At 49.2% G+C, this 25,549-nt stretch overlaps 1 protein-coding gene across 1 annotated transcript; it reads left to right on the top strand.

The window, feature by feature from the left end:
* The first annotated feature begins 4,137 nt into the window (after positions 1-4,137).
* LRFN1 (leucine rich repeat and fibronectin type III domain containing 1) lies at positions 4,138-14,275 on the top strand. The gene is made up of 2 exons (XM_084814306.1): positions 4,138-5,558; positions 13,390-14,275. Exons 1-2 carry the CDS (start codon positions 4,183-4,185, stop codon positions 14,273-14,275), a joined length of 2,262 nt encoding a protein of 753 aa, XP_084670432.1. The 5' UTR covers positions 4,138-4,182.
* The last annotated feature ends 11,274 nt before the right edge of the window (positions 14,276-25,549 follow it).

Raw genomic sequence — 25,549 nt, 5'->3', positions numbered from 1 at the left:
GGAGACCAAGCACGTTCAGATTCATGAGGACAGCCTCCCCTCAACCCAGCCTTCCAGATGTGTTGGGACTACAAGCCCCATCATCCCCAGCCAGTTGGAAGGCCCCAGGTTGGGGGAGGCTGCATTAGGAAGTGGGTGTGTCCATCTTGTCTCTAACTCACATGCGTATAGATGCACGCACATAACACTAAAGCAATTTGCACACTGCCACTGCTTAGGTGGGCTTTGAACCAGGATGGTGGATAATTATTTTTCTCTAATATAATGTTTAAGACATGATTGTGCTTAGCTTTTCAACTGGTGAAGGAAAGGCTGCTCCAGTATAAATGAATGTAGCAGATACAAGACAGAATAGAGTCTTCAGTGATCAGTCATGGGGTATGGGGTGTGTGGAGGCTTTAACAATAACCTCTGGTATTGCTGCTTTTATTACTGCACTGGTTTTTATTATGTGAATTTTACTGTTGTACATCACGCTGGAAGAGCTCCTGCCCTGAAAGGCAAGAAATAGTTTAAATAAATAAATAAATAAATAAATAAGAGCAGGGACAAATGTGTATCTTGATTTTAATTTCTGAAATGCCAGTGGGTATTGTCGCAAATATAGGTGTAATCCTGCAGTGCTGCATTCAGATTTGCAATGCAACTTACACCAGGTCATTTCACACATTACGCACAAAGCCAGCCTGGGCGCATGCTGAGCATCACCAAGTGTGCACTCAGTGGAGGCGGGTGGCTCTGACGTCAGTGGGGGAGTGCATCTGCTCTGGGTTTCAGTTAGAACCAGTCAGGACTCTAAAGGGGCTCTCCAAAATGAAAACACCTTGAACAGCTCCCTTAGAGTTCTGACTGAAACCCAGAGCTGATGCGCCACCCCACTGACATCGGGGCCACCCGCCTCCACTACATCTAACTCTGCCTGCCTGAGGAGCCCCTTCCTCCCCAGTAGATACACACGTGTGTTTGCAAACACGGGCTTGCAACATTCTCACTTTACAACGTAAACATAGAATGTGTTAATTGGCCCGTCAACCCACTTGAACTCTTTGGTTTTAAAGGGCACCAGCTTTGCTCCATTAACATCAGTCCAGACATACAAGAGGTAAGGGGCGTCCCAGCTATTCTCTTGCATTATTTTGTTGCTAACTGATATGTGTAATTGAATCCTTACCATTCTGGCTCATTTTTATTGTGGATTACATCATTCATTTCATGTATTGCTTTTAATACTGGCCATGTCAGCCTCCTTGTGAAAAGGTTGAAAAGGTGGGATATACACAATGCCACACACACACGCACACACTTCTTTAAAACAGAGGTGAACAACTTCTGGGGATTGGGGGGCACACTGCCCCCCCGAACACTACGTATCCCTGCCCAAATTGCCACTGTTGCTGCTGAATTTGCTGCTGTGGGGGCAGCACCATAAAATACAGCACTTTCACAAGCTCATGAGGCATGCTTGGAGCGCCTGCCTTGTTTGCAGGCAGACCGCCCTTGCAGGAGGCTTCCGGGAACACGATTCTGCTTGCAGTCAAGGGGTGCACTCCATGCATGTCCAGTTTACTTGCAACATTGCTGTTTCTTGCTGCTGCTGCAACCCCTCCTTTAAAACCTAAACCCGAGCTCATCAAAACCAGGGTGGAAGGGGTGGCTGTACTGTCGGTCCACCAGGTTGGGAAAGGCTGAAATTATGCTACATGTGGATCAAAAGGATTAGATACATCCATGAAGGGGGAAAAGGTCATGGCCATGCTGGCTGGGGATTATGGGAGGTGCAGTCCTATCTGGAGGGCACAAGGTTGGGGCAGCTGGGCTAGAGGCTAATGCAGCCTGTTTCCTCATTGCAGGTAAATGGATGAAGTCAAAGTCCTTTCTCTTGGCTCTGTTCATTGCTATGATACAGGGGAAGGTACTGAACTGAAACATCCCCCCATCCCCACGGTGTACTAAAAGACAGTAGGCAAGTCATCCTGATGCCCCACTCAGTCTGTTTCAAGAAGCTAGGCTTCACCAAGGCCCTGCTTCCTGCCTCGGAAGCCTAATCTCCCCAATCCTAAGCCTAACTTGATTCATAACCCTAATTTTCTTGTGCAACTGAAACATCCCCCTGTCCACATGGTGTACTAAAAGACAGTAGGCAAGCCATCCTGATGGCCCTCTCACCCTGTTTCACCAAGCCAGGCTTCACCAAGGTCCTGGTTCCTGCCTGGGAAGCCCAGTCTCCCCAACCCTAACAATAACTTGAGTCTTAACCCTCATTTTCTCGTGCAACTGAAACATCCCCCTGTCCACACAGTGTACTAAAAGACAGTAGGCATGCCTGTAGGAAGTCCTAAACTGGTCTCTGGGACCTGGGATGGACTGGGTGTGTGCCAGGCAGCTGAGGACAGAAGTGCTTTTGGTCAGTAGGAGATGAGATCTGGGGGTAGGTGTACAACCTGTTTGGGACAAGGCTGCACTCTGTCACAGTCTGAGAGTGCTCCTGGACCCTGATTTGCTCCTGGTCCTGGATGCCCAGGATCACTTTTGTATAGCTAGCGTTCCTGGAGAAAACAGATTTGGTCACCATCACACATGCCTTAGTCACATCCAAGTTAGATGGCTGCAGTGTACTCTATGTGCATTTGAAAAGTGTTTGGAAACTTCGGCTGGTACAAAGTGCTTCAGCTACAGTGCTGGATCCTAGGACTGCCTCTGGTACTACCTCCAGTACCAAAAGCAGTGAGCCTATGGACACCAGTTGCTGGGGAATATGGGTGGGAGGGTATTGTTGTGCTTGTGTCCTGCTTGTGGGTTCCTGGTCTACAGCTGGTTGACCACTGTGTGAACAGAATGCTGGACTAGATGGACCCTTGGTCTGATCCAGCAGGGCCCTTCTTTTGTTCTTATGTTCTTATGACCCGTTACTCAGATCATGGGACTCTGGTATATTTTGATCTCCACTGGCTCCCGGTTTGATTCTGAGCTCAAGTCAAAGTGCTGGGTTGGTTTGTTTGTTTTTTAAAGCTCTCAGCAATTTGGGAGCAGGATATTTTAAGTGCAGGTGGGCAGAAGGTAGATCATGTTCATCTTTGGATGATTTGCAGTAGATCAGCAAGAGTTGCTGACTCCCAATTGTTTAACAATAGCAACAAAAGCAACACCACCTGCCTGCCCCCAGATAGCCTGTTGGAATTCCTGATTTGTAGTAGCTTGTGCATACTGGTCATCCCAGGGTATGGCTCATGGGTAGTGTAGCCACTTATGCATCACCAAAGAAGACGACAAAAGAGTACACCAATCTGCATAACATTTGCATATGCATATATGCACATTTAGAAATAATAGCTATAATTTAAATAGAAATACAATATGTCACACGATAGTGGGGAAGGCTGTGACCAGGTGACCCAGTTTGCCTGCTCAGTCTGCTATCCTGGTGCTGCTAACCACTGATGGGCAAGTTGAGGACCCCTCCGCTTTGTCTTTAAACCAGACTTGGGCTGGAGAGCCCTTCAAACAGAGGACACCTTCAAATACACTACTACCCTCTAACACCTCTTCAAACAAAGGATGGTCCTCTGTAAAGTAGGACATATAGCCACCCTACACAGTAGGTAACTGGCTCAACCACCTAAGTCACCATTTTGCATCTGGCTCTGCTCCCAGGCCGCCATTTTCTACCTTGTTCTGGTTGATGGACTTTGGGGTTCTGATGAAAAATGAAGCAGCTACTGCAACCATAAAGATGATTTGGGCAGTTTGAGTTCCAGACAGAGGTAGGAGGATTGAAAGCAAACAAGGGAATGGAACATCAATGACCAGATCACAGTAGTCAAGATGGGAGACATCCAGGGAGGAAGGGCCAGATATGATGGATAGATGGCAATATTGTACTGGAAGCTGTGAAATCATGGTGGAGAGAAAGGATCTAGTTCCTCTAGGCCAGCCTTTCCCCAGCCTGGTGTCGTCTAGATGTTTTGGACTACAGTTCCCATTATTCCATTGGCTATGCTGGCTGGGAATGATTGCAGTTGCAGTCCAGAGCATCTGGAGGGCACCAGGTTGAGGAAGTCTGCCTCAGACAATATAGTAAGCATGGGAGAGGGGAGGTCCTGTTTTGCCAAGCTAATTGGCTTCTTTCTCTTTCTCCTCTCTTCTGTCCCCAGGGCCTCTGCAGGTACGGTGTGTGCCAGTACCATGGAAAAGCTTCTCCTGCCTCTTCTGATGCTTGGCACCATGGCAAAAGCTCAGCACTGCCCCGGCCGCTGCATCTGCCAAAACATCTCTCCGACATTGACCATGCTATGCGCTAAGACGGGCCTCCTCTTCGTGCCACCGTCCATTGACCGGCGCACGGTGGAGCTGCGCCTAACTGACAACTTCATCACCATCATCCGCCGGAAGGACTTCTCCAACATGACCAACCTGGTCCACCTCACCCTCTCCCGCAACACCATCAGCCAGATCATGCCCTTCGCCTTCTCCGACCTGCGTGCCTTACGGGCCTTACACATGAACAGCAACCGCTTGGCTGTCCTGAAGAACGAGCACTTCCGAGGCCTGGGCAACCTCCGGCACCTCATCCTTGGGAATAACCAGATCAGCCACATTGAGCCTTCCTCTTTTGATGAATTTCTCTCCACCGTGGAAGACCTGGACCTCTCCTACAACAACCTGGAGACCCTGCCGTGGGAGGCCATTGGCCAAATGGTGAGCCTCAACACCCTCACGCTGGACCACAACCTCATTGACCACATTGCTGAGGGCACCTTCTCCCAGCTCCAGAAGCTGGTGCGGTTAGACATGACCTCCAACCGGCTGCAGAAGCTGCCCCCAGACAATCTCTTCTTGAGGGCTGAAGTGCTGGCCAATGTCCGTGGGACTCACCCTTCCACCTTGACTATCAGCTTTGGAGGCAACCCATTGCATTGCAACTGTGAGCTTCTCTGGCTCCGGAGACTCACACGAGAAGACGACCTGGAAACCTGTGCCTCCCCGGAGCACTTGATGGATAAGTATTTCTGGTCCATCCCTGAGGAAGAGTTCATCTGTGAACCACCACTCATCACCCGCCAATATTCTAGCAAGGCGTTCATCATGGAAGGCCAAGGTGTGAGTCTCAAGTGCAAAGCTGTGGGTGACCCAGAACCTTCCATCCATTGGATTGCACCTGATGGCAAGTTGATCCACAACACCACTCGTGCAATGGTCTATGAGAACGGCACACTGGAAGTCCTCATTACCACCTTGAAGGACAATGGCATCTTCACCTGTATTGCCTCCAATGCTGCAGGAGAGGCCACTGCTCCTGTGGAAATCTGTATCATACCTCTCCCCCTGCTAGTCAACAACACTGGCCACATGAAAGGACCTGACCCCGGTTCATCTGACATCACCACCTCCACCAAATCTGGTGCCAATGACACCAAGAATCACCTTGACAAGAGGATTATAGCGGCTGATCTGACGTCCACCTCGGTGGTCATCCACTGGCCCTCTGAACGGCACATCCCTGGCATCCGTATGTACCAGATCCAGTACAACAGCTCCCTGGATGACTCTTTGGTTTACAGGTGAGTGGAGTGGAATTGTCTGCATGGCTTGGATTGCTGTGTTGTCTTCAGGGATGGATGTATCATGTGTATCTATGACTGGGCATGCGAGAGCACAGAATTTAGTACAAGGGTGTTGAACCTCTTTCAGCCTGATGGCCAAATTCTCTCAGGGGCCTGATTCCAGTGGTGGGTGGAGCCAAAGGCAAAAATAACAGGACCAAAATACCCCCAAATCCCAGCATATTTTAGCTTAAAGCTCTTACTGTCATTAACTAAGGGCCTTTAGCTCTGTGGTAGAGCCCCTGCTTTGCATGCAGGAGATTCCAGTTTCAATCCCCAGTATCTCCAGGTAGGGCTAGAAAGGAATTCTGCCTGAAGCTCTGGAGAGCCATTGCTGCCAGACAGTGTGGACAATACTGGGCTAGATGGACCAAAGGTCTGATGCAGTATAAGGCAGCTTCTGCTGTTTATGGGGCAGCAGTGGTGTGTGGGCCCTCCTGGTGGGGGCAGGGGGAGAGGCACCATTCGCCACCTGATGCGGGCACTTCACACTGCTTCATGGGAGGGCCAGCCTGAGTTGGGGAATGACTTCACCAGGGCTCTGTTTTTTACCTCCAGTCACAATGCTTTGGGGAGGGTTGTAGAAAGAACATACAAGAAACCATCCCATGTCTTCCACTGCCTTTTGGGACTGTGTGGGTGTGGCAGCAGAGACAGCAGCTAGGGTGCAGAGCTTCTAAAAGTGGCATGAGAAGTCCCAGTGACGGGGAGATCCCTGCCTGGCTCCCCCTGCTGCTTCCTGTTCGGTGGGTGGCTCACCCCCACTCCCCAGGGCAGTCAGGGATGTGGAGTTCTATCAAGCCCCCACAGCCTAATTCAGGCTTCCCCAGTGGTTTCTCTGTGGTACAGGCAGGACAAGGCACACAACTCCTTCCTGCCAATGGTGGTGCTTGCTGGTGGCTTAGAACAGGGGCTCACAAAGGCTAGGCAGCCCAGGAGTGTCACAGGGGGGTGGGGAGAGAACCGGCCTTGCCGCCTCTGCTGCCAGCTCGCCCACGGCTTGATGTGAAGCCACACAGTGAGCTTGGCTTCTGTCTCTGAATCATAGAACAAGAAAGGCACCCCCTCTCTGCCTGGAAGGAGAACTGCAGGAAGGGTTTAGATCAGGGGTGCAAAGCCAAGGGCCCAGTTCTATTCTGGAGAAGCTCTCGGGGGCCACATTCCAAGGGTGGGCATGGCCAAAGGGGCAGGATCAAAGTGCAAAAAATACCAGCATATTGTAGCTTCAAGCTCTTCCTGCCAGTAACTCAGCCTTAAGAGAGACATTTCAACATTTTAGAGTGGGCAGGGGGGACCCACAAAAGCCAGGAAACCACCAAGCCATCGGGAGAGGGTGTTGGGCCACAGGAAGGGGGTGTGGCTGTCTGGAGAACCCCAGAGGGCAGGATTTGGCCCACAGTCCTGAGGTTCAACACCCTTGTTTTAGATGCATAGCTGTACACCCCCAACACACACCAGCACATGCACATGCATGCACTTTCCCTGCCGGAAAGCTGGTGGTGCTCTCAGCATCCTGCAAGCAGAAAGAGCCCTGGAGTTTGCACCAAATGCTCCTCTAACACTGTGCGAGTGTCTTTGTGCACGTCCATTATGGCTGTTTGTCGATTTCCCTGTGATAGTCAGTGAGAAGACAAGCGGCTTTGGTTTCTGAAGTGAGGTTCTGCTTCAGACCTGAGGCAAAACAGGTCTCCTTCAAAGCCGTCTGAACTCAACTGACCGGCTATCTGGCCCTTGTCTTCTGTCCACAGCCCTAGTTCTCAGTGTGCTTCCAAGAAGACTCAAAGTTCTAGTCATGATATTTAAAGTCCTGAAACATCTGGTCCCTGTGGTCCCTGGGGTAACAGCTTATCTCACATGAGCCTCAAAACAGATGCGGAAGCTGTGCTTTTGGTGTCTTACGCTTGGGGAAGTTTGAAACAGACCTTTGCAGGTCTACTGAGAAGTGAGTCTCACTGCGTTCAATGGGACTTACTCCCAGTTAAGTGCCTACAGGATTACTGGCTAATTTCATGCAGGTTTAACTGGTGCACTGCTATTGGGACATTCCCCACAGTGTTAATCCTGTGTATTTACAAATGTAGGGAAAACGTTGGACTTGATTGTCATGATGCGGGATGTTCATTGATTGATTGATTGATTGATTGATTGATTTTAATTGTAAAGAGCTTCCCTGGGCATTGATAACCATGGAAGGGTGGCCCCCCCCCAAATCTTTAAAATAACGGAATCAATAAGACTGGGGGCAATTTCAGGAAATGTTTTTCTAGAGAAGTTAATTTGAAGGTGGGAGGATGGGAGCAGCTTAGTGGTGAGTGGAGCAGGGGTGGCTGTTCAGACCAGCAGAGTGCGGATGAAGTCCCTTACCTTATCCCGCAGCTTGCTTCGTGGTGGGGGGAGGCACTCCGTCCCTCCCCCTGAAATTCTGGCCAGCGGGGAGGTGCCCCGTCCCTCCGGCCATGAATCTCGTCTCCTGCCGGGACGCAAATGGCGGCGGCCGTAGCCGCCACCGTTTGCGTCCCTGCAGTCAGCCGTGATAGGCTACGTAAATCCTTACGTAGCCTATCACGGCTGACTTTGGGGGGGGGAAGTGCGTACACAAATGGCGGCGCCCATGGGCGCCGCCATTTGCATTCCTTATTTGGGCACATGTAGTCTACGTGAACATTTACATAGACTACGGCGAAAATAAGGGCAACGCTATTTGCGTTGCCCTTATTTTCACCGTAGTCTACGTAAATGTTTACGTAGACTACACGTGCCCAAATAAGGAATGCAAATGGTGGCGCCCATGGGCGCCGCCATTTGCGTATGCGCTCCCCCCCCCCCAAAGTCAGCTGTGATAGGCTACGCTACGTAAGGATTTACGTAGCCTATCACGGTGTTTTCTGAAAATCTAGCCGTGATAGGCTACGTAAATCTTTACATAGCCTATCACATTTGTTGTTGTTGTTGTTGTTTTACTGGGAAATGGCAGCGGCGGCAGCCGGTTAGAAGACCGGCCGCTGCCGAACCACTGCCGAACCGCCGCTGGGAGCCGCCAGCGCCAGGGACATTCACCAAAGGTAAGTCCCATTCTGGGGGGGGCGGACCGTTTCTCCACCAATTTCGGGGGGGCGAATGCGTTGGCATTCGGCCTCCTGGAGATTCGTGGAGAAATTCTCCGACATCCCTATGCGGATCGGGCTCTCTCCATTGAAGCTGGTCAAAAGTCACCAAGGCAGAACGGCAGTGGCATCTGGTGCCCCTTCCAGCTGGACGGTTCAGTGGTCCCATTTGCCTTCAGGCCCATCTGTTCACCAGCAGGTGACGGGAAAGAGACCGACTGACTTCAGGGACCCTCTGCAATCCCTCCAGCAAAGCCAGCCTGCTCATGGCTCTGTTGCCCCAGCCGAGATGGATGATCAGCTCCTTAAATACTGTCACTCTTGCATCCTCCTCCCTGGGCAACCTGCATGATGGGCATCCTGGAGAGCTGCTACAGACCCTCCCCTCTTCTGTGCCTTTTTGCCTGGCGATGCACTGGAGCAAGATCTTGGCATCACCACCAGTTTGTCTCCCAGCCCCTGTTCGCTGCCCGCCCTGCCCCGCCCCGCCACATCCACCATCTCCTTCTTTCTGTGTGCTTTCCTGTCTCTCTGCCACCAAGGATCGATCAGATAGTACTAATCCTAGTTTGCCATCCTAATTTCCTACTTTTCTGAAGCTCAGCCAGCCAGCCAGGACAGTCCCACCACGCTGATCTCCACCACTGCCAACTTGCTGCTCTGGGAGTGGGGTGGGGGGAACCAGCTGCTCATACAGGGATTCCTCTCCAGGAATTGACCCAGAGCCAACAGCAGAGTGAAAGCAAAGATAGCACACATGCTGAGATGCAGCTATGAATGCCACTAAATATTTATTTCCCCAACCTGGTGCCCTCCAGATGTTTTGGACTCCAACTGCTTTCAGCCCCACCAGCAAGGCCACTGGTCAGGAATGCTGGGAGTTGTCATCCAAAACATCTGGAGGGTGTGAGGTTGGGAAAGGTTGTGCTTTGCATAGAACTGACAGAGTCTATGGTTGCATCAACAGAAGTACAGATCATGAGAAGTAACGGGTGCTGCTCTGTTCTGCTTTGGTCAGACCTGACCCGCAGTATGGTGTTCAGTTCTGGGCATCACAGTTTAAGAAGGCTAGCAACAAACTGGAATGAGTTGAGAAGATGATGACAAAGATGGGGTGATGCCTGGAGACCAAGTCCTTTGAGGACAAGTTGAAGGAGCTAAGAATATTTAGCCTGGAGAAAACAATTAAGAAGTGATCTCAGAGCCATCTTCAGATATTTGAAGGGGCAGTTTGTGCAGATGAAGGGGTGGATTTCTTCTCTGCTGCTCTAGAGAGTAGGACCCAAATCCACCCTCCACTAAGGGTAGGAAAGGATTGTAGCTCAGTGGCAGAGCTCCTGCTTTGCATGCAGACGGTCCCAGCTTTGATCCCCAGGTAGGTCTGGAAAAAACCCTGCCTGAAACCCAGGGAAGCCACTGCCAGTCAGTGTCAACAGTACTGGGCTAGATGGACCAGGGATCTGACTCAGTATAAGGCAGCTTCCTGTGTCCCTAATGGGTTCACATTTTTTTTTTTTAAGGATTTTGACTTAACATTAGGAAGAACTTCCTGGTGGCACGAGCTCTTTGTCAGTGGAACAGGCTGCCTGGGGTGGGGTGGGGGTCTCCTTTGTTAGAGGCTTTTAAGCAGAGGCTGGATGACCACCTGGCAGAGATGTTGTAGTGGATTTCCTGCATTGGTAGGGGTCGGACTAGATGACCTTTGAGGTTAATTCCAACTCTCTGATCCTAGTCCCTGCCCCAGAGAGCTTACAAACTATGTTTGACTACAAAGCCAAGAATTAGGTGGGGTGGGGAATTGATCACGGACTTGTGAGCATGAGAGGATGGAGCATGAGCTATTCACTGCCAAGTTCCGAAAATGAGATATGCCAGCAGTTGTACCCTCTGTCCTCCAAGCCAATACCTCTTAAGGCCAGAAGCTGGCGAGGAGATGGCACTCTGCACATCTTATCCATCTTCAAAGTTACTTCACCATTTCTCTCTGACTTCCAAGCTGATACCTCTTAAGGCCAAACACGTGGAAGCTAGCAGGGAGATGGCACTCTGCACATGTTCTTCTCCATCTTGTCTTGATAATTACATCACAAGTTCACAGAATGAGCCATGGCATTCAAAACAAGGTTAAAGTCTACTAAGCCCTAGATGCAGCTGGCTTTGGGTGAGCAACTGAAGAGCAGTACATACACACACACACACACACACACACACACACACTGAGAGAGAGAGAGAGAGAGAGAGAGAGAGAGAATCATAGAACCATAGAATAGTAGCGTTGGAAGGGGTCTACAAGACCATCGAGTCCAACCCCCTGCTCAGTGCAGGAATATAAGTCACAGCATCCCCGACAGATGGCTGTCCAGCCTCATCTTGAATGCCTTCAGTGTGGGAGAGCCCACTACCTCCCTAGTTAGTGGGCTTTCCCACACTGGGAGAGAGAGAACTCATTCCTGAACTGGCCCCTTTGAGAGAAGGAGGGTTGCCCTTTTTTCCCCCTGGTATCTGCTCCTGTACCTTGAGCCTAAAGCTCAGAAATTTAGCCATGATGGCTAAGTTTAGAGCCTCCATGTATAGTGATAGTATACCTCTGAGTGCCAGATCCTGGGGATTAACCACAGGGAAGGGCTGTTGTCTTCCTGCACAGCTGACAAGGGGAAGCTGGGAGTGGAAGTCCAACACATATGGAGGGCACCAGGCAGTGAATTTATTTGTTTGTTTGTTTGTTTCATTTCTATACTGCCCAATAGCCGAAGGTCTCTGGGCTGTTCACAAAAATCTGGGTTTCAGTCAGAACCAGTCAGAACTCTAAAGGAGCTACCGCTCCATCTTCATCCCAGAGGAAAGGTTTCACTTGCTCCATTTCCATTTTCCTGGCTGCTGCAAACTTGATGTGATCCATTTCTAACTAGACTTCCTGCACAAGGCAGCTAAAGGTGCAGGAGGGCCAGGGAAAATCTGGCAACTCCTCCTGCATCCAGTCAAGTGTAGGCACTGGCTCTGAGAAAGGCACCTGGAGTTTGTAAGGAGCACTGGGTTCAAGCCGTCTCAGGAAATCACATACTCTGGCCGGGAAGGGTCTAGATCCCACACCTGGGGGTGGAAGGCTTGGATGCAGTTCCCTGAGGGCAAGAAGGAATACTGCGGCATGTTTTCTCTCTCTGATTAAATTACTGGTTTCAGGGCTGTGTTGGTCTGACAGTGGAAAATTAAATGCAGAGACCTGATGAGACCTCAGCAGGTCCTCAGATATCTTGTTTCTTCGAAGGTTCACAGTGGCTCGTCCTTTCCACTGCCAGCATGATGGATCCAGCTCCCTCCTGTCTTTCCACAGCAATCAGTCGGTCTTTGCACAGTGCTGCCTCTGCCACACGTGATCTGTCCCTAAGCCGAGGTCTTCCATATCCCACACCCTACCCCCGGAAAATTGCAGCTGTTGGCGCTACGGCTCTATAATTCTTGGCTAATTGCCTGCCGCTCCCCAGGACTCTCCGTCACCCACTCGCTAATAAATGGGAACTAATTGAGTACTCCACAGAAGCGCAGCGCTCTGGCGTGCTGCGGGCCACTTGCTGAGGCCCCACTCCTTGGCCTGATCCTGACGTTCATTTGTACTCTGGCCTGCCAAAGACCCTGTGTGGTTCAGCATAGGGTGGCTCTCAGCCCAGAGCTTCGAGGAAGGGCTCTTCCAGGGTTGGTGTCCAGGTGAGATGGAAGGACCTCACAGACAGAGGCTGAGAAAAAACATTTCTGCTAAGTAGAGATGTGTGAGAATTTGGTTTCAGTTCACAAATCATATCAGGACTTGTCCTGTTTGCAACCCCAAACGTGAATGGGAGCGCTTTAAAAAAAAATGCTCTCACGTTCTTGAGCTTGAGATCACATTTGAAAAATGCAGATTATTATTTTTTTATACAAATGCACGCTTTAAAATGCACATTAAAAAAAAAACATTTTCATGCTTTAGTCATTGGGGCAAAGTGCATACTTTTTAGAAATCCACACTTTTCCAATTTGAAATGTGCACTTTTCCTGTTGAAATGAAAATAAAAACAAGTCACAAGTGAGAACAGGAGTGAGGGAAACCAAACTTCGAAGTAACATGGTACAATATGAGCAGCTGGGCTGATGGGTTCCAAAGGCAGAACTACAGGTAAGGCCAGGCTTTGGGAGTTTGTGGAGAGGCTGCTCATAGTTACTTAGTGGGAGGGGACTGCACTCTGTCCATGCTCAATGGCATCCCTTTATTATAAATCCACATCTTCCAGGGAGGAATCAAGGCAACAAAATCAGAGTACCACCCTGGCTCTGATTGAGACCTGCACATCCCAGCAACATAGCTGCTCCCGAAATAATTCCCCCACCCTCCCCATTTCACATGGGGGACGTTTCTTACAGGAGCACCCCCAAGTGGTGAAGGCTGGTATTTTCCCATATCCAGAGAAAGGCACAAAGGACCATCAAGCCACCCTGATATAGTCCACACCAGCAGTTGCCCATTCATAAGACATCTTGCCTGGATGCGATCAAGGCTGTGATTTTACTGTGTCAAAAGCGCATGTGGGAATTCTGAATGAGAGAGAGAGGAAGGGAGAGGGGAAACCCAGTGGGGTATGTGTGTGTGGTTATTGTTAATCAGCATGCAATTAATTCCACCATCTCCTCCCGCTCCCCCCACCCCCTTCTAGGATGATCCCCTCTTCCAGCAAGACCTTCCTGGTAAATGATTTAGCGGCAGGCCGGGACTATGACCTGTGCGTGTTGGCCGTCTACGACGATGGGGTGACGTCCCTCACTGCCACCCGGGTGGTCGGTTGCGTGCAGTTCACCACAGAGGGGGAGGGCGCCCAGTGCCACTCGCTCCACACCCAGTTCCTGGGTGGCACCATGATCATCATCATTGGGGGCATCATTGTGGCCTCTGTCCTGGTCTTCATCATCATCCTCATGATCCGGTACAAGGTCTACAGTGGCCAAGATGAGCACAAGAAAGCCAAAGTCAGCAACGTCTATTCACAGACCAATGGGAGCCAGGCCTCCTCCTCCTCGGCCTCCACCACCCTGCCCCGCTCGGCCTCCAAGGTTAGGGAGGACAAATATGAAACTCTCCACGAGGTGACTTCTAAGGATCCCATGCTCAGTGGGGAAGCCAAGGAAGATGTCCCAAATGGCCAAGACGTCACCTTGACAGAGGTGGATAAGAGAGCAGCCAAGGTGGCCACAGATCTCCAGACAGTGGCTATTTTGACTTCTGAAGAAGGACAAATGGAAAGCAGCTTGACAGGCTCAGCAGTTTCCTTGTGCCTCCTCAAGGACCCCAGTGTGGGGCCACCACTCTGTGCCAACCTCGGGGGCAGTGGGTCGGGAGTATTTCCCCGCGAGCTGTCCAGGACTCACCACCACCGCCACTCGTTCGATGGGGACTACTCCCTGTTCCAGAGTCACAGCTACCCCCGTCGGGCACGGACAAAAAGACACATGTCCACTTCTCAGTTGAACTCGGAAGAGTGCCCTTTGAGCCACAGGCGGGTCACTTTTAGCAGCACGGAGTGGATGCTGGAAAGCACCGTCTGAGATGTGGGGGCCTGGGGGGGAGGGGGAGGGGGACCAAGGGACTGCTGGACGCACAAGCAATTTGGGGGCAGAGCTAGCAGGGAAGAAGGGGGAGGAAGGAGGAAGGAGGGGGGAACAGGCTGCAATGCTTGAGAGGACGGGGATGGATCCGGCGCGTCCCCCAATCTCTTCCCAAAATGACCGCTTGTTTCCAGAATTTTCTGCAGCGGTGCCTTAGCCAAGCCACAAAAGAGAGAGAGAGAAAGAGAGAGAGAGAGAGAATGAGATGGGACGGAGCACTTTTCCAGGGAGAGAAAGCAAGCCGGGTTTCCCAGGAAGGGGGAACAGGGACAATGAAGGGGGCATTGCAATGCCTGATGGTACTGGGATGGGGGTGGGGTGGGGGGTTGGAGGGTGGGGAGGCCAAGGAGAGACACATATGCACAGATGACACGAAATTAAACAAAGATCCTTTTTCTCTTTATGCATTAATAACTGTTCCAATAAAAAAGGAGATGAAAGCAAACTTATTTCAGGAGAGAACCAAGCAAAAATACCAGGTGGAATCAGGGTGGTGAGACTTAAGGGAGGGGGGGACCCATCCCACCCACCACCCCACCCAAGACCCAATGAGAATATTCGATTACTATATTTATTGTATCTGGCTGGTCTAGATAAAAATTTCTGTGTTTGGTGTGTTCATTATCGGAAAAGTCATTTGAACTCATGACACCCCCCCCTCGGTTTCCCCTTGTGGTGCCCGCCCCCTCTCCCTTCCTCCCAAACTCACCATCCCAGAAATCAATGGCCCTCCATCCCAGCTGCCCCACTCACAGCATTGATAGCATCTGATCCCCTCGTCTTCCCCTCAAACCCATCGCCATAACCCTCTCCCCCGCACACGCATTTTCCCTACACATCCAGAGTTGTATCCCTTTTCCTAGAGCAACATGCTCCCCACCACACACTCAGATCCCTTTCCTTCTGCCTCCTCTTTTCACCCCCCCTTCTCCAGCATCCAGTTCCCCCTCACCCCAGAAAAAGACCTCCTGACCTTGTCCTGCCCTGATCTGCGCCTACCTACCCGCCCCCCTGGCTTCCTGTCCAAATCATGACTTTCTGAAAAGTCAAAACCCCAATGTGTGAGTGTTGAACACAAGTTTTTACATTAAAAACCTGTGCCTGCCGTGCCCGCCCACTGCTCGAACTGCACCACCACCATTGTCCATTCCTCCCCCTCCCAGTTCTCCCCAGTACCACCCAGCCCCTCCTCCTTCCTCCATAACCGGGTGCGGCTGCTTTCCGGAGGTGATTAAATCTTTTGTGTGTGAACTGCAGCCCAGTCTGACTTCTGTTTTTCCTAACAAGTGGGATCTGGGACGGAGGTGGATTTGGGGGGTTTGGCAGTGGGGGGCTATTTGCTGGGCAGGGAGGGGGAACGTGCACCTTGGGGTGGGAGGGGGTGTAAGAAGGTACATGCTGTGTTGGAGGGATGTCCAAAGGGGGCCCAGGGAAGGCTTTATTTAGTTTTAATTTAATCCATTGGTTTATGTATCAAATTCACCATGTATGTTTTCTGTCTATCTGTGCACTCCAGGTGACATACAGCATAATAGTCAGATGCACAGAAGAAACTCAGCTCTCAGCCCCTCACAAGGTTAAATGACAGGAATTTGATTATTATTAATCAAAGCTGTCCATCAATTCTGTGATTTCAGTGGATTAATCATCTGCTTTTTAAATGAATCATTGATTAAAGTTTACATATTACCAGGGCCTCAAATAGTTGCCTTTTTAAAGGATATTGAAAGAAGCATGATACAATTTATATTAATCTCAAAGAAGCTGTCACGATCCTTAGGCCAACCGTATACTTTTTTCATTCCCTCTTCAGCGTAATATCCCAGAGCCAAATATGCCATTAAACTGCAGCCTTGTTGATTAAAATCAGCCATTCCCATTATTACAACTACTAGAGTTTTAGTTGGTAAATCTACTGGTTAAAGATCGCAGTCCCTTTTGTAATCATTTATAAAATGTTGTAATCAATTATGTGCTTACTGTTGCTGTAACTATTACTTAATGCCAGCGGTGTGCTACATGATGTACATCTGACTTCCCCAACCTGGCACCTTCCAGACGCGTTGGATCACATCTCCCATTGAGGGATGTATGAGAATCTTGTGTGTGCTTGCAAAACAGTCACACAAACCCCATTTGCAACCCCGAATGTGGATGTGAGCAGGCAGACATGTTCACTGAACATGTCTGCAAATTGTTGAGCATGCGTTCACATTCAAAAAATATACAATTTTTATTGAACAAGCAGTCCACAATTGCAGAATTTTAAAATTGCACAATTTCATGCTTTGGTCTATGTAACTTTGGGAAATATGCAGATTTTTGCGCATTTTCCCCATTCAATCACATTCAATTTGCACAATTGTCCCATTCATGCAAATCAAACAGAGATCACAGTAAACAAGATGTTGTTCAGAGAATCTGGGTGAGCATGAGCATCTCTTGTTCATCCCTACTCCCACCATCCCCAGCTAGCATGGCCATTTGGATGTGTTGGCTGAGGGTAATGGGAGTTGTAGTCCAACACACCTGGAGGGCACCAGGTTGGTGGAGGCTGCTGTACAGAATAGGGAATGGATAGTGTCTCTGCCCAGAGGAGCTTATAATTGGGAATGCGCTATATGTTCATAAGTACAACTGATCATTTTTGGCATTAAACCTGTAGGGATTCCAGAGGAATTTGTTCTTTGCAAATTCTGATATGAGCTGACCTGTTCCACCCCTCCCTCCCACAGTAATGCATGGAGCAGAACATCCACTGCGCACTGGACTTTGCACTTCTGAAACTGTTGCAGTGCTGTTCTCAGCTCAAGAAACATTTTAAAATGGGCATTTTTGTACTGATTCTCTCCCCTGCCCCCACTGCAGGAACAGGTTGGGATGGACTTATGAGTGAACGGGTGCGGAAGTGGCATGGAAACAGACTAATCTGCACTTCCCTAGAAAACTGTGCTTTCAAGGGAGCCACAGTGTCAGCATTTGAGGAGGGTCCGGGGACCCTTTGGCATGTTTTTTTGCTCCTGTCTGCTCTCTCTCTCTTAGAAGCTCCTTCAACACTACTTGGGGGGAGGGGGTGCATTTAAACTGTGTCTCCTTATTGCTGGCTTCATGTTCCCAGCTAGCACAATGATGTCAAGATGCCTCATAGTCATGAAGCCAATTCAGAGCAAGGGCAACAAGAAGAACTTTGAGATGCTTCAGAAACTCAGTAGGAAGACTGACTGGCAGCCTTTCAAGAGCAGTTCTCCAAGGAGCTGGGCAATTCCCTCCTGGAGAGGGCTGCTTCTCTCCCTCCTCCAAATACTGAACAATTCAAGAGGCCTTTTCATGAATCCCTCACACAGTTACAGACTTACTGTTGCCCTCCCACGGCTCTTCTCTCCCCCCACCCCCACCCCCACCCCGTAACAGCCTCTGGTCTCCCCACATCGCTAGCATGTAGTTGTTAGAAAAGCTGCTAATTACCCTCTTGCAGTTGCCATTTTCCTGCCTGCTCTGCAGCTTCTTTCAAAGGACTTTTTGCATTATCACAGGAATGGCACTGCAGACCTCATAGATCCTTAGAAATTAGGATAGCTTGGTTTGGAGCTGAGCAGAGGTGGTGGGAGAAAAGGGGAGATTTTTGTGTTTTGTGCTTCTGGGGCTCAATTGTTTTCTGGTTTTGGCTCACCCAGAGTTCAAGGGAGTAAGCAGTCTTGAATCAGCATGCATTTAAAGGATCATTAGTTACTGCTGCATCAGTCACAGAAGCTGAGCTACACGAACAGGTAAGTTCCTCACCTTTGCTACTGCACTCCTGCTAAGTGGTGGCATATATTTATAAAAGGTTTGGGAGCTCAAGGTTGCCTGAATCGATACTGTCTCTCCATAAGGGATACAGAAGGAGATGGAGGAAATGTAAGCAGGAGAAGAATGTGCCATTTTTTTCAGTTGCACACCTTTGAGTTAGTTGCAGTGTGTTTGGGGGATGGACGAGTTCTGCCAAAGGCATAACAGAAAAGGTGGGTTTTATCTCCTTCCCTCCCTTTTCATCAGCCTTCCCCAGTGGTGTGCAGCTTAGAATCACCTTGCTGGAGAGGGTCTGCCTCCCTTCCTCCCTTCCCACAGCCCTCAGCAGAGCAGCGCTGGCCTGGCCAAAATGCCAACATTGAACATCAGAAGCTGCCTTAAACTGCGTCCGACCACTGGTCCATCCAGCCCAATATTGGCTCTGGTCTGACAGGCAGAAGCTCTCCAGGGCATCCACAGCTGCTACTTAAGGACCTTTCTAAGTGAATACAAAAACCAACGACAGCCATGCTTGGTCCATGAAGGAAAAAAAATCCAAGATCCACAGTTGGGCAATACCTTTGTTAGGGCCAATCAAAATTCCACAAAAATGTGCAAGCTTTCAAGTTCTCCAGGACTCTTCCTCAGGGTAGGTGGCATGAAAAGCAGAGGAGGCTTCTTCCCCCATCACCTTCTTTTTGCACCACCTAGCCTGCTACAGATTTCTGGAGAACTCGGATTGCACACTTTTGTGGAATGTTGGTTATTCCTAACAAAGGTGTTGCCCAAAAAGGCATTGCGTTTTTATAAGTGAAGGTGGCCATGGGGATGGAACCAGGGACCTTCTGGGTCCAAAGCATGTGCATGTCTTAGACGGAGCTATGGCCCCCTCCAATCTGAGATGTGCAAATAAACCATTCTGAGTCAGGCTGTGGCCCCACCTTGCATTCTCAGCATTCTCTGCTCAAGGCATGTCCTGAAGGCACATGAAGCAGACACCTTGCTGAAGCTAAGTAGGTCTGGGTCTGGTCAGTGCTTGGAGGGGAGACCACTCAGGAACCACATGTAGCCACCTTGAGTTCCACGATGGAAGAAAAGTGGGATATAAATGTAATAAATAAAAAAAATAGATACTCTAACCTTCCCCAATCTGTCTTTGACCTCCCATCACTCTTGTTGGCCATGAAGGCTGGGGATTCTGGGAGCTTCAGCATATCTGGAGGGCACCAGGTTGGGGATGTGGTGCTACTCTGACTGACTGCTCTTCACGGAGGTCTCAGGTAAGGTCCTTTACCAGTCCCATTGCCTACGAGCATTCCAACTTGAGCGGATGAGGATTGAACCTGGGACTTTCTCCAGGCAAAGCAGGTGCTCTTCTCCTGAGCGATGTCCCAGCTTTCTAGTAACAGGGTGGCCAGAAAGATGACTGGGAACTACTGGTGGGCCACTGATCAATCTCTACGTTGCTTCCTAGCACATGCAAGCTGCTGGGATTCTTGCAAAGAATACCAAACTTTGTGGCTTTTAGCCTGATCCAGCAAAGCATTCCATTGGTTGTTTTGTTGGTTGGCTTTGTTTTGTTTTTGTTTTTACTGCCCAACTGACAGATGTTCTCAGAATGGTTTTCAATCATAAAAAGCAACATCAGACAAAACAATACATGCAACAATGAAAATATCAAAATATTTAAAAATATTAAAGAGCCAGCAGTAAAGTAAATCAGAACAGCAGATCTGAAATTAAAAGCCGGCTGGAACAGGAAGGTCTTAGCCTGGCATCTAAACATACACACAGTGAAGATTTCAGGCAGATCTCCCTTGGAAGGGCAGTCCACAGAGAGGCGGCCACTACAGATAAGGCTCTTTCCATGGTTGCCGCCCATCGCATCATTGTGGGCAATGGCACCCAGAGATGAATCTCTGAAGAGGCAGAAATTTGTAGGAGAACACACTCTTCAGAAGTTCTTTAGAAGTGCATCCTCAGGACCCTAAGGTGGCAATGTGTCTCTCTCTTACAGAGGAGAGTCCTCTATTTGAAGGGCTGCGAAAGGACTGTCCTCTTCTTTGAAGGTGTCCTCTATTTGAAGTGCTGTCTAGTCCAAGTCTGGTTTAAAGATAAAGGGACATCAGGAGGAAGAGCTAAAGGGCCTTGAAGTTGCCCATCAATAGTACCTGGTCAGCAGGTTGAGGAAGGCACACTGGTCACCTGAATATACTTGTGGACTTCAGGGAGTCTAATTTAAAAACAAACAGAGTAGATCTCTCAACACTGGGGCCATACCAACACCCTGCTCTGGTCCAAACATTGAAGCGGGGATGGTTGACAGATACAGAGGTGCAGCAAAGACTGGAACGTGGGGCAACATCCCAGGGCCCCGCAGCCCAGGGGTTCCAAAAGACCACCCAGAGAGTGGCAGGTGAACTGGGCATCAGGGTTTCAGAAGCAAGCTCTGTTTTATTTCTGTATGCAAGATGGTGCTATGGTTTCAGTGAGGTTAAAATGCAAAACTGCACAAGTTTAGAGTATTTTTTAATTAGGGCTCGAAATAGGGATGTATGGATCTTGTAAAATCTGTTCCCTCCGTGTTTTGCAGATTGTCGGGCAACTCCAATTCTGTCGTCCACCTATTACTGGAATTGGATTTTATTTTAGGGTTTTTTTTAGTTTCTGAATTTGTGCAAATTCCCCCCAAAGGCACAAAATTCCCCCCCCCCCTGCTCATTTTCACACTTTAGCCTAGGGGGGAAATGCGCCTTTTGGGCAAGTTTTTTTTTTTTTTTTTTAAGTGCATTTTTCTACCATGAAATTCGGAAAATTTGGGAAAGTCAGAAAAATGGTCCCCAAGTCCATGGAATCCACCCCACAGGGGGAAAGCCGGTCTGCTGAGGAATCTGGGGGTTGGATTCATGAAAATCCAAACTCATTTGGTTCCATTGCGGATTTCTCTGACATCCCTAGTCAGAAAACATTTTAATACCTATGGAAGGTAGAAGCAGTTGTAAAGCTTGGAATAGTGGTTGTGGGGAGGGGATAAATGTTGGTTGCACACTGCACAGCTGGAGTAATGCACAAGGCCATCCAAAGGGGCCCCCAGGAGACCTTTAGGTCCAGGTTCTAAAATCACTCAGCTGCAACACTGGATTAGGGATGTTTGGATGATGTTAAATCCGTTCCATCTGTGTTTCATGGATTGTCAGGCATCTTTCCTTCTGTCGTCCATCTGGGGGACCCTGAAGGGCCAGATTTGGCCCCTGAGGCTGAGGTTCTGCACCCCTGATATAAAGGAAGAAGAAGCAAACTCACTTTGCCACCATCTTTTCCCAAAAGGGGAACTACGTGCACCGTTACGTAAGTACAGAGTGGAGACAGGCAAATGTTATCCCAGTCATCAAAACAGGGGAACAGGAGGATCCAGGAAACTAGAAATCAGTCAGTTTGACTTTTATACAGAGGAAGATACTAGAGGAGATTATAAAGGAGTCTGTTTGTAAGCATCTTGATCATGCAGTTATTAAGAGGAGCCAGCATGGGTTTGACAAGAATAAATTCAGACAGATTAGTTTTATCTCTTTTTTGGCTGGGATATTAATTTAGTGGATTATGGGCATGCTGCAGATGTAATTTATCTTAATTTCAACAAAGCACTTGACAAAGTTTGCCATTATACTTTTGTTACCAAACTGGTTAAATGGGAGCTAGATGACAGTATGGTCAGGTGGATTCAGAGCTGGTTGGAAAACTCATCCAAGAGTGCTCATCAATGGTTCCCCATCACATCTATTGGATAGAAAACTAGTTCCATGAGGAAAGCTTTGAAAGAACTGGGTCTGTTTAGTCCAAAGAACTGAAGAATAAGGGGGGGCATGCTAACACCCTCAAATCCCTGAAGAGCTGTCTCACAGAAGAGCCCCAGAGGGCAGGGCTAGATCGGATGGGTCTAAGTTACAGGTGGGCAGGTTTCGGGTGACCATTAGGGCAAACTTCTTGATGGCAAGAGCAGTTTGATGGTGGAACCAATGACTTGGAAGGGTGGGCAGCTCTCCCTTGCTGCACGTCTTCAAGCACAGGCTGGACCAGTGGAGGCTGGTGGCTCCGATGTCAGTGGGGCAATGAATCTGCTCCGGCTTTCAGTCAGAGCCAGTCAGAACTCTAAAGGAGCTCTCCAAGGTGCTTTGTACCTTCATTTCCTACTTTGCACCTGATCCTAAAAGACATGACACACAAGGAAAAAGGAAAGGGGAGGGAAGAGGAAAAACGGTAAGTCTTTCCGCAGGGCTGGTGGAATGGCCCCACTTCCCCATCTCCTCTGCCTCAGCACAGCCTGCTGGAATAGCTGGTGATGGTGACAGTTGGGGGAAGAGGAGCCTTCTTTGGGGTGGTCTTCTGCAGGGCTCCTGTTCTTAACATTGCCTTTGTCGAGGAAGGGGCACATTAAGAAATCTAGGGCCCTCTCAGAGAGCACCTCAACACCTGCAGCCTGGGTTGCTTTGGGCGGATCAGGCCAGCCTTGCTTCTCTCACGGCCAGATGAGAGATCCCTGCTCCTCACCAGCACCGTCAGCTCAGACTTCAAACATGTGTGCACCCCAGTCTCCTCATAATGAAAACACAAGGGCTGCCAGACAGAGATGACAGTTGGAAACCCAAGTCACGTCCTCTCCCTACAGAGGGAACCTGCACCCTTTGCCAAAGCCATCAGTCAGTGCTGCCGAATGAGGCTCCTGCTGCATGAGTCAGACGTAAAAGCAAAGGCCGGCCGCAGCTTGGCATGCATGTGTGACACGTTTGCGCAGGTGTGCAAGCAGGGGGCTGCCACATAATGTGAAGTCTCTCCAGTCTCTCTTGCACACAAAACATTTTCCCAGCACAACACAACCCGCTGAGCACAGCTTGTAACTTATGGTTCAGAATCACAGATGGGGTGGGGGGACCATGAGTCTCTGGGCTTCACAGCAGGAAGGCCTGGTTGAGAGGGACATCCACAGTTTGGGGTGGGGTGCCTACAGGGTGTTGATCCATGTCAACCAAGCTGAGCAGAGGCAGCTACACAGCCGGGAGGAGAGTACGGTTCTATGCTGCAGCCATTAACTGCCCTGCTAGGTGAGGACTTGGGAATAATTCATTATAAGCCCTACAGGTTCCACGCTGTCCATTTCAGAGCTGACAGACTCAACAGACATAGATAGCCCTGTGAGGTAGACCAATGGAAAAACAAGTGTGCACCATTCTCTTGCAGCTATACATGTGCCCTGGCCTCTGAACACGTGCGACTGGAACAAAATTAAGGCCACAACGTATGATCTCAGCTGCTGGAGAGGGGGAATTCACTCTCATGAAGAAGAGTTTAAGGGCACAATCCTATGTATGTTTAGACAGAGAAAAGGCTGGGGAATGCTGGGAGTCGTAGGCCTTTTCTCTGTCTAAACATGCATAGGATTGCACCCTAAAAGACTTTTAAAAATGAGCTTTAGGTTGCAGAACTGTGAGTAACCTTGCAGTATATTTTGTAGAATCACAGAATCATAGAATGGTGGGGTTGGAAGGGGCCTACAAGGCCATCGAGTCCACCCCCCTGCTCAATGCAGGAATCCAAGTCAGAGCATCCCCGACAGATGGCTGTCCAGCCTCATCTTGAATGCCTCCAGTGTGGGAGAGCCCACCACCTCCCTAGGTCATTGGTTCCATTGTCGTATTGCTCTTACAGTCAGGACATTTTTCCTGATGTTCAGCTGGAATCTGGCTTCCTGTCACTTGAGCCCATGATTCCGTGTCCTGCACTCTGGGATGATCAAGAAGAGAGCCTGGCCTTCCTCTCTGTGACAGCCTTGAAGTACTTGAAGAGCGCTATCATATCTCCCCTCAGTCTTCTCTTCTCGAGGCTAAACATGCCCAGTTCTTTCAGTCTCTACTCATAGGGGTTTGTTTCCAGTCCCCTGATCATCTTTGTTGCCCTCCTCTGAACCCTCTCCAGCTTGTCTGCATCCTTCTTAAAATATGGTGCCCAGAACTGGACACAGTACTCCAGATGAGGCCTAAACAGTGCTGAGCAGAGGGGAACTAGTTGTTGTTGTTCAGTCATTAAGTCATGTCCGACTCTTCGTGACCCCATGGACCTTAGCATGCCAGGCCTTCCTGTCCTCCGCTCTCTCCCGGAGTGTGCTCAAGTTCATGGGGAACTAGTACTTCCCGGGATTTGGAAGCTATGCTTCTATGCTATGCTTCTATTAATGCAGCCCAAAATAGCATTTGCCTTTTTTGCAACCACATCATGGCCGAGGACTGAGCCCTGCGGTATCCCACTCATCACCTCTCCCCAGTTTGAGAAGATCCCATTGATAAGACTCTTTGAGTCTGATTGTGTAGCCGACTGTGGATCCACCTGATAGTTGTTTCATCTAGCCCACTTTGAGCTAGTTTGCTCATCAGGATATCATGGGGCACTTTGTTGGAAGCTTTGCTGAAGTCAAGGTATATCATGTCCACAGCATTCCCACAGTCCATAAGGGAGGTTACCTGATCAAAAAATGAGATCAGATTCGTCTGGCAGGACTTGTTCTTGACAAATCTATGTTGGCTTCGAGTAATCATGGCATTGTTTTCAAGGTGCTTCCAGATGGATTGCTTTATACTCTGCTCCAGAATTTTCCCAGGGATTGATGTCAGACTGACTGGTCTGTAGTTCCCAGGTTCCTCCTTTTTACCCTTTTTGAAGATAGGGACAACATTAGCCCTCCTTCAGTCCTCTGGCATTTCACCTGTCCTCCATGACTTCTCAAAGAGAATAGACAGCGGTTCTGAGAGTTCTTCTGCCAGTTCCTTTAGTCCTCTAGGATGCAGTTCATCTGGCCCTGGAGATTTGAACTCATTCCAAGTCGTTAGGTGTTCCTTGACCATATGCCTATCAATCTCAAGCTGCAATTCTGCCCCTTCAGCTTGTACTTCGCCTTTGCCAGAGGGTTCATAGACCCTCTTTTGGGAGAAGACTGAGCCAAAGTAGGAATTGAGCACCTCTGCCTTTTCTTGGTCATCTGTTATCATTTTGCCATCCTTATTTAATAGCTGAACCACCATTTCTTTCCTCTGCCTTTTACTATGCACATATCTGAAGAAAGCCTTTTTGTTGCTTTTAGCATCCCTCGCTAACCTCAGCTCATTCTCAGCTTTAGCCTCCCTGACGCCATCCCTGCAATTCTGTGCTACCTGCCTGTACTCTTCCTTTGTTACTTGGCCTTCTTTCCACTTCCTATATGTGTCCTTTTTTGTTTTCAGGTCATCCCTAAGCTTTTTGTGAAGCCACATTGGCTTCTTCTGTTGTTTCCCACTTTTTTTTCTTGTTGGAATTGTTTGTAATTGTGCCTTGAGAATTTCCTTTTTTAAAAGCTCCCACCCATCTTGGACTCCTTTTCTCGTTAGCGTCACTTGCCATGGGACCTTACTGATCATTGTT

The sequence above is a fragment of the Heloderma suspectum genome, chromosome 10, assembly GCF_057233095.1.
Source record: "Heloderma suspectum isolate Gila_16-S chromosome 10, 16-S_ref, whole genome shotgun sequence".
Taxonomy (NCBI): Eukaryota; Metazoa; Chordata; class Lepidosauria; order Squamata; family Helodermatidae; genus Heloderma; species Heloderma suspectum.
This window is presented reverse-complemented; position numbering and strand designations above follow the sequence as displayed.